Source organism: Pinus tabuliformis, chromosome Q (assembly GCF_031772625.1).
Source record: "Pinus tabuliformis cultivar Carrire ecotype Pingquan chromosome Q, CPIR1, whole genome shotgun sequence".
Taxonomy (NCBI): Eukaryota; Viridiplantae; Streptophyta; class Pinopsida; order Pinales; family Pinaceae; genus Pinus; species Pinus tabuliformis.
The window spans coordinates 73,459,330-73,468,689 of record NC_142296.1 but is presented as its reverse complement, the minus strand read 5'-3'; the positions used below and the strand labels follow the sequence as shown (position 1 = coordinate 73,468,689).

The following is a 9,360-nucleotide window of genomic DNA, read 5'->3' as shown; positions in this document are numbered from 1 at the left end:
GTCCTTCGTAGCCCTCGATGCTGCTGGTCGATCCGGTGGTCTGGCCATTGGAGTTAACCCTCGCTCTATTAAGGTTGAAGCTACTTGGGGGGGGCCGGTTATCTGGGTCTGGATTTTTTCACCGCTGATCTGGGCATGCATCTCAGGCTAGTGAATGTATACGCCCCGTGTAATCAAAGAGAACAATTTTGGCAGCGTCTCTTACATCTCTCCCTCATGGATGCGGGGCAGACCATAATCGGAGGTGATCTCAACTTTTCATTAGGATTCAGGGAATCATGGGGATCGGCGGCACAAATCGACTCTATCACAGATTATATGACTAATCTTCTAGAGCAGACAAATTTTGTGGATATCCCCATGCATAAACTCCTTCCTACCTGGAGGAACAGGAGGGTGGGCGATGCAGCATTGGCTCGCAGACTTGACAGATTCATCATGAAAGATTCGCTCCTTCAACAGTTGCATCATTACAAGCAATGGGTGGGCTCGGGAGGCATATCGGATCACACACCTATATATCTGGAAATCCAGGGGCCATTTAAGAAACCAAAAGCCCCTTTTAAATTCAATCACATTTGGCTGAGGGACCCGTCATATATTAAGATGATCTCTGAATATTGGAATACACATCCCATTGATGGAACAAAATCACTTGCAAAAGGATTCTGCAAAAACCTCTCTGAGATCAAGCACCTCTCCATTAAATGGGCCAAGGATAAGCATGCTCGGGAAACCTCTCAACTCTCTCATATCGAATCAGAGTTGAGTGCACTACTGGATGAACGGGGCCTGGGTTTCATCACAGCTGAGGACAAGGGTCGACTGATAGAATTGGAAAACCAGAAGGCTAAAATCCTAAAGGAGCGCGAAGAATCCCAGCGATTGAGGAGTAGAGCTATTTGGATACAAGCAGGGGACGATAATTCGAAGTTTTTTCACAGTTATGCCAAAGGTCGAAAGGTGTCCAACACCATTTGGAAACTCCCCACTCCTGAGGGAGACATGGCTGACTCCTTTAATAAGCTTGCCCACCTTGGCATTACTCATTTCAGAAATCTCTACAAATGCCCCCGTGAAACAAATCTTCCTGATATTATCAATATAGCGAGACATTTTCCGAGATTTGTTGATGAGGATGATGCTGAAGAGCTTAATGCTCCGGTTACTTCTGGGGAGCTAGAAGGTATTTTAAAATGGTTCAAAAAAGATAAGAGTCCAGGCCCGGATGGATGGACCATTGAATTCTATCTGGCATTTTACGAAATCCTGGGGCAGGATCTTCTGAATGTCGTGGAGGAGAGCAGAACTACGGGATCCATCTACAACGCCATCAACTCGACCTTCATAGCTCTCATCCCAAAATCTGACTCCCCTTCTTCATTTGATGATTATAGACCTATCTCTTTGTGCAACTGTCTATACAAGATCATTTCTAAGACCATTGCAAACCGTCTCAGACCGATTCTCTCCAGACATATTGCCCCTCAACAATTTTCTTTCCTCGAATCCAGACAGATTCATGAAGCCATTGGTTCGGCGCAAGAAGCCATCCATTCTATCTGGTCCAAGCATCTCAAGAGCATCATTCTCAAGATTGACTTATCCAAAGCTTTCGATCGTGTCAGTTGGCTCTATATCAAAATGCTTCTTATTCATCTGGGTTTCCCTCACACATACATCACATGGATTATGGCCTGTATTACATCTCCCTCCTTCAGTATTCTCATCAATGGCTCGGCCTCACCCTTCTTTCACTCTGAAAGGGGACTGAGGCAAGGATGCCCTCTGTCTCCTCTTCTCTTCCTGATAGTCATGGAAGGTCTTAGTCGGCTCATAGCCTCTGCAAAAAGGAATGGCGATATCGGTGGTCTCCGGATCTCAGATGATTGCTCTCTCACACATCTTCTATTTGTGGATGATGTTCTCATTCTGTTGGATGGAAGCATACGGGATACCAGAACTTTTTCCAAGATTCTTCTTCTCTTTTCCTCCGCTACAGGTATGCTCGCAAATCATACTAAATCCACTATTACTTTCACTCGTACATCTGTACAGGAATCACATTTTGCTCAGCAGGCTTTTCCCTACAACATTCACCCCCTGGATAGGGGCCTAAAATATCTGGGGTACTGGCTAAAACCAACTTGCCAAAGAATTGCTGATTGGGTTTGGCTGGTTACAAAGTTGGAGAAGAGACTCACTATATGGAGCTTCAGATACTTATCAAGGGCAGGCAGACTGGTGCTTATCAAATCTGTCTTGGAGGCCACTCCGGTCTTCTGGATGGCACTTGCATGGATTCCGCGGAACATCCTAGGGCGGTTAAAACAACTCTGTAACAGATACCTCTGGAATGGCAACCAGGACAAAAGGTTATTTGCCTGGATAAGCTGGCAAAAGATAGCCCTACCAAGGAAATGGGGCGGATGGGGGCTCAAGGACCTTCCCCTCTTCGCCCAAGCACTTGCTGCAAAAATGGGCTGGTCACTGATGACAAGCCAGAATCTTTGGGCACAAATATCATACCAAAAATACATTTGGCCTCAGAGCTTAATGGACTGGATCAGACTACCATCATGGCAGGTATCGGGATGCTCTTCGGTATGGAAGGCACTGCTACAATCCCTCCCCCTCATACGAGACAATTTGGTTTGGAGAATCAATGATGGAATGATGGGAAGGATTGGACAAGATCCGTGGATAGGAAGTGGAGGCAGACACCTACTTAGTAGAGATCTTATCAGGCACCTTCATGCACGAGGGATCAAGGTTTTTGCACACATCGCCGATCAACAGAACACAAATATCTTCTCACAGGCATGGAAGTCGGCCCTTCAACTTGATCTCCCCCCTCAATGGCATCAGGAGTGGCTAGAATATACCTCAGCATTGACTGAATCGCATATCCGCATCAAACAGGGGCCTGATGAACTAATATGGTGTTTGGCAGATAATGGTACATACACGCCAAAGCCTGGATACTGTTCCCTCATTCAGCATAAAAAACCGGACTTGACATTGCACTGGTGGCGTGATATTTGGAAGCTTACTGCTCCCCCTCGTACCAGACTTTTTTTCTGGTGTGTACTTAAGGATATTGTTCCCACGGGAGAGCATCTTACCCATAGAGCGATATATGGACCATCTTGGTGTATTCTGTGCAAAGAGGCATCGGAATCAACTGTACACCTCTTCCTACATTGCACAGCAACCCGCACTCTCTGGCAAAACATTTCCACATCTATTGGTTTTTCTGGGTCTTGGACCGGTGACGATATACAAAGTGCATGGGAAGATTGGAATCGTAGACATCCGGGATCAAAATTACTGAACCTTCCCGTAGTGGTCTCTTGGCATATTTGGAAGGCCCGGAACAGATATATCTTTGATAACTTGGCTGTGTGTTGGCCTCGAACGGAAGCCGGCATTATTTCTGCATACCTTGAACTGCCCGACCCTAATCCCCCTAGGGAGAGGCGCATACAACCACCCCCCATCATAGACAAATCAGTACCTTGGGCTTTCTTCGATGGGGCCGCGAATCAAAATGGCTGTGGGGGTGGTTTCGTTCTCCATATCAATGAACACCACAGTTACAAAGTAAAACTGGGGCTCGGTGTGGGCTCAAACAATTTTGCGGAACTCATGACCCTACGACACCTATTACATTTCTCTCTGGGACATCAGTGTTTAAATCTTAACATATTTGGGGATTCAAAGATTGTTGTAAACTGGTTCAATCATTCTACAATATGTCACATTCACACACTCAGCAACATATTGTATGAAACACATACTTTCAAGGCTGCTTTTAACCATATATCTTGTATCCACATATACAGGGAATATAACTGCAGCGCTGATCAATTATCCAAGGAGGCCGCGCTACTTCCCAGAGGAGAATGGTTAATATTGGAGCAGCGAGGGACTGAGGAGTACCGCTACTACCACAGGCCGTATATAGATCAGCGATATCAGAGGGACAATAGTCCCTGATCATAGCAAACGATTAAATGTTCAAGATCTGAAAATTTTTGTAAATCTTTTTGATATATAAAATCTTATTGTAAATCTTTTTGATAATGGACCCTGCGTGGTCATGTACAGGCGACTATAGCTAGACTGCTAAACTGACAATACAAACAGCTTTTTGTTTAAACAGCCTGATCACCCTGCGTGGTGGATTTTGATTGACGGCACTGATACCGCATATGCTACTGCATATACAATATGTAATTTTCTCTATCATAATGAAAATTACGGATTTTTCCAGTGGAAAAAATAATAATAATAATAATAATAATAAGAATAAGAATAATAATAATAATGATAATAATATTATTATTATAATTATTATTATTAAGATTGACTTATTATTATTATTATATAATTAAGTATACTATTAATAGTTGACCATGATCAAACTTGGTTAGCCATATAATATCATTAATAATATTAATAAAGTTAGCTAATAATAATAATAATAAGGTTGGTTATATTATTATTATTATATGATTGAATATACTATTAATAGTTGATCATGATCAAATTTGGTCAACCCTATGTTTACAGTAGTTGACAATACTCAAACTCGTTCACTCATCATCATACTCAATCAATAGAACTCGACCATATTGAATTATAGTCAAACAGTGTTGACCAAAGTTAATAAAGGTCAACTTCAATCTATCTTTGGTTTAAAACTTTTTAATAATAATAATAACAAAGTTAATGTTTAATAATAACAATAATATCAGTAATGTTAAAGTTATTAATAATAATAACAACAACAACAACGTACAAGGTTGCCCAACCTTATTCACAAGCGCTAATAACAATAGTATTGGGGTTATGATTAAAATTTAATATTTAATAATAATTTAGGGGTTTGTGTATAAGGTTTAATGTTTAATAATAATAATATTAATATAAATAAAATTTAATAACAAGGAGGAGGAGGATTATATTATCATCATTGTATTATATGATTGAATATATTATTAGTAGTTGTCTATAATTTAACTTAGTCAATCCCATGCTTACCATAGTTACTAATAGTCAATTTGTTCATTCATAGTCTTATTTAGTTAAGGTAACTTGGCATATTCAATTATAGTCAAGAATGGTTGACCAAAGTCAACCTTAATCAACTAATCATAACCAAGATTTTAAAATGTTTAATAATATTAATATTAATAAAGTTGTCGTATACTAATAATAATAATAATAGCAATTATACTATTAATATTAAGTTTGACTATATTATTATTATTATTATGTAATTGAATATATTATCAATAATAATAACAATAATAATCATATTATTATTATTATTATCATTAATGTTTATTAATAACATTAATATTAAAGCCCGTAAATAAGGTTTAATAAAATTGACTAATAACAAAAATAATAATAATATTAAGGTTTACTACACAAGGTGACATAGTTGGAGCTGACCATCAAATCCATGAGAATTGTCTGCACCTCCCTTTTGCGTAGTGACCTGCATTGTTATTAATGGCTTCAGTGGGAAACCTCAAAAGAGTTTGAGGCTTGGAAGGAAAGAAAACCCAATCGACATAAACGCCACGCCCACTAGGCCCCTGACCTTCACGGTATTTGAAGCTCCCGCATAATATGGGCCGATTTTAACTGTAAATCTGTAAGCAAGCACACTGGAACAACTAAAAATGAAGTTTAGCTTAGCGTTTAACTTGTTGCTTTTAGCAGTATTCAAAGCTCAACCTTAGCATCTGACACAAACGTGGCATCCATGGGTAAATTCTACTTATCAACAATTAGCAACTCCATCTATTATTATGTATAAGACAACATTAAAAACGACAATTTAGTACTTTATGGCAAAGTAGATTCCCAATGAGAAGGAAGCATACTATGAAGAAAAGTCATGAATTCTTTACCCTCACGAGGATATTATGTTTATTTATCATTGAGTTCCATTCTTTTTCTAATCTTTATCCATATTTTGCTTGCTTTCGTAGTGCTTGGTAGGCCATTTGAATAACAGTCCCTCTTTGTATTCCCATTTAACTTTACTTTTCTATATTTATTCTATTAGGAATAAAACATATTTTGTAACACATTTTCCAATCCCTACATTACCATGAACTAATGCAAGCACCTAGCAAGGCTTGCCACACAAGGGGTCTAGCTTCAATTACATTTTGTTCTTAAAGAACTTTGCATTAACTAATTGACCAACATAAACAAGTCTAGGTTTAATTACATTTTGTTCCTAAAGAACTTTGCATCAACTAATTGACCAACACAAACAAGGTCTTCCACACATGAGTAATATTCCTCTCTTATATAAATGCCATGATCTTTAGCCATGGAATAATAGTAGTAAAAATGTTTTATCAAGGCCACATGACATTGGAAGAAAACCCACTCTCAACATAAATGACATGCCCACCAAGCCCCTGGTTTGAAGCAATTGTATCTCTAAGGGGTCAACTGGAAGAAAAGATCAGTATGGATCATTGTCCAATTAGTTTTAGATTTGTGGATATAGGAAGTGATACCTCATTAGTTGTTGAAGTTTGAGAGTGCTATGGTGGTCAAGTTATGCTTACATGGTGTGGTTAGATAATTGACTTTAAAAAATCCATGATTCGGGAGTTTTGGAGTGTTAACTTGGGAATTGAACTTGGGAACTAAACCATTACAAAGGTTAGGACACAAGTTAATGGAGTTCAATCCACAATATTTCAGAATTATTAGAGAAGTTAATGAAGACTTGACTCAACAAATGATCAAGACAAATACTTCTTAAGTGAGGGTGATGGTGATATTAACTCTTAATTATTGTGTGCTTAATATAAGATATTCCTCATCATAGAATGTATTCATTAGGATTCTGATAATTAGCTCCTAGTTTTAGTGTGGATGAGATATTCTCTCAACTAACTAGATTGTGTAGCTAAGATATTCAATCTATCTTAATGTCAAGTTTGACCTATACATATGTTGTGTGATGATAATAACAATATAAATATAATAGATTTTTGTATGTGTAATTATTTATTTTTTACATCCTGTATATGTGCACATAAACATACATGGTAAACAAAAGAATTACCCAAAGGCAAGGAAATGTCCAAAAAACTAGTGTTTCCATATGTCTTTCTTACTAGACCATTTGTTAGAAGCATTACTTCTTATGCCATTTTAATGACATGGGGTTCCAAATGTGTATTAGGAATAACTGAGAAAGGTTTGCATGTTGTGACTAATTACAAGGAGCTAAAAAAATTTCAAATTACTAAGGAAGGATTCAAAACTATAGCATAATATTGAATATGTGGTTAATCATCAAATAAATATTCCCTAATTGAATTTGAATTGATGGATTAATTTGGGAACCAATGCAGCACCCTACTCCCACATCTACTTAAGTAACTAGCCAACCAGGGTAAACATGCGACGAGAGGCTACTATGTTTGGATTCAACCTCCTATGTGACCTTAAAGATGTGGAATTGATGGAAACATAACATGCAAACATTCCACATCAACTTCAGGACCCACAGGAACCAATCCAACACTTCAAACAACTTGCCCTTGGGTCCCATTGAATTTTTGGACAACATAGACCTTAGTTTCTCTCCTGCTATATGCATGACAGCGTCTAACAACCCATAGTCACTCTCACTGGCTTGCTTGCCAGCGTCCAAATACTCATTTTTCCAGTTTTGTGCCAGCGTCCCTGGGATTTGAGCCAATTTTTTAGGCCCAAATTTGAGGTCACTGCCCGGAATGGAATGATAACTTAAGATTAGTAAAAGAATATGGAAATAATGATGCAAAAGTAATGAGTTAAGTAACACCTAATTAGACCCCTACTAGCCATGACAGACATTTTGTCAAACATATCATCAACATGTAACCTACAGGTGTAAACAACATAATTAATTGTAGAGATGTTAGATTTTAAGTTTATGTGGTTGTCTTTTGGAGATTTTTGATTCAAATCATCCACAATATTGTGTACCTCTTGGTGACATTTCGAATCCCAATGTGGATCCATCTTCAAGACAGAAGTCTTTCGAATAAAAAATATCTAAGTGTAGGGATCTTATACTTATGTGAGAATTTCTATGAACCATTGCTCCCGTGTGTCATGCTGCATTATCATCTATTAGGCCATAGATACATTATCCATTCATTTACAAGTAAAAACATGTTGAGAGACATACATAGATGTTGTCGTAAAACACACATATAACTAGCATAATAACAATAGAAATACTCATAAAAGTACAACTATATAGACCACATATAATCCAACAAAATACTCATAGAAATACAAGGAGAAATAGCCTTTCATTAATGATGCAATAAGTCAACTGGAGATGGGACTTCCATGTTTCACCCGACCATATATTGGCTGAGATAAGTATCTCTCTAGCGAATCACCCTCGTGCCATATTCCAAGCATGAATGTGGGACTCATCGAACACACCAGAAACATAAAACAAGCATGGATGCCACCAGATTTCTCCACCTACACTCTGAGGAATTTGAATGCCTCCTAGTCTCTCAGGGTTTATTGTAATCCACAGTCCAATCTAACAATCACTAGGCCCTACACTGATATACACTCTCAATGCTTTACTGTACATCCTGTCATTTACGAGTAAGGACTCCTAGGCCCACCGAGGCATACAAACATGGATTTACTACAACCCATAGTCTGGTTCAGGGGTTACTAGGCCAATGTCTTTACTGTGATCCACAGTCTGATTGAGGGACCGACCATGTGTTTGTCATTTCGGAGATCCAACCCACTCAACTTTGAATCCATCCAACCATCCCACATTAACTACATATGAAAACCCATATCATTAGAGCTATCTAGAAATGGCAAGACTGGGCTAAAGAACACTGGCACACCTAGAAAAACCCATGCCATGCTAGAAAAGAACCACATGCAATCCCATGCATGCCAAATCTAGAAAGGAAAATGCACATGTAAATCGGTGCCTGCAATGAAATCTATTGTAGTTGCTTGATCCTTGCTTCCTCTTGCCTTCTTTGCCTTTCTTGCTCCAATGCCAAAGTGCTCCAAGAAAAACTTTGTGTCCAAGAGTGAGAGAGAGAGAGGGAATAATGAGAGAGCTCCAAAAATCAACTGACAAAAGGTTACCAAATGATCCTCATGTTTGAAAATTTAATAGACCTTAAATTGCTTACATATATTATTGACCATGGCTAGTAAGTCGTTGAAGTGTAAGTGCACTGTATGTGTTAGAAGCCTTTTATTCTAAATTAACTTGAGTTATTGAAATGCACATGTCTTCTATGAGTAAAGTAGTTGTTCTTAGAAAATAAG

General features: G+C 38.3%; 1 protein-coding gene across 1 annotated transcript; it reads left to right on the top strand.

Moving 5' to 3' along the window:
- The first annotated feature begins 216 nt into the window (after positions 1-216).
- On the top strand, positions 217-1,370 carry LOC149218326 (uncharacterized). Its single transcript, XM_089386534.1, has 2 exons — positions 217-1,186; positions 1,279-1,370. Exons 1-2 carry the CDS (start codon positions 217-219, stop codon positions 1,368-1,370), a joined length of 1,062 nt encoding a protein of 353 aa, XP_089242660.1.
- The last annotated feature ends 7,990 nt before the right edge of the window (positions 1,371-9,360 follow it).

Bases quoted from the DNA above. Each gene is read 5' to 3' on its own strand.
- LOC149218326 (XM_089386534.1), top strand. From the start codon at position 217: ATGGATGCGGGGCAGACCATAATCGGAGGTGATCTCAACTTTTCATTA. The intron at 1,187-1,278 runs GTATTTTAAAAT...ATCCTGGGGCAG, and splicing joins TACTTCTGGGGAGCTAGAAG to GATCTTCTGAATGTCGTGGA.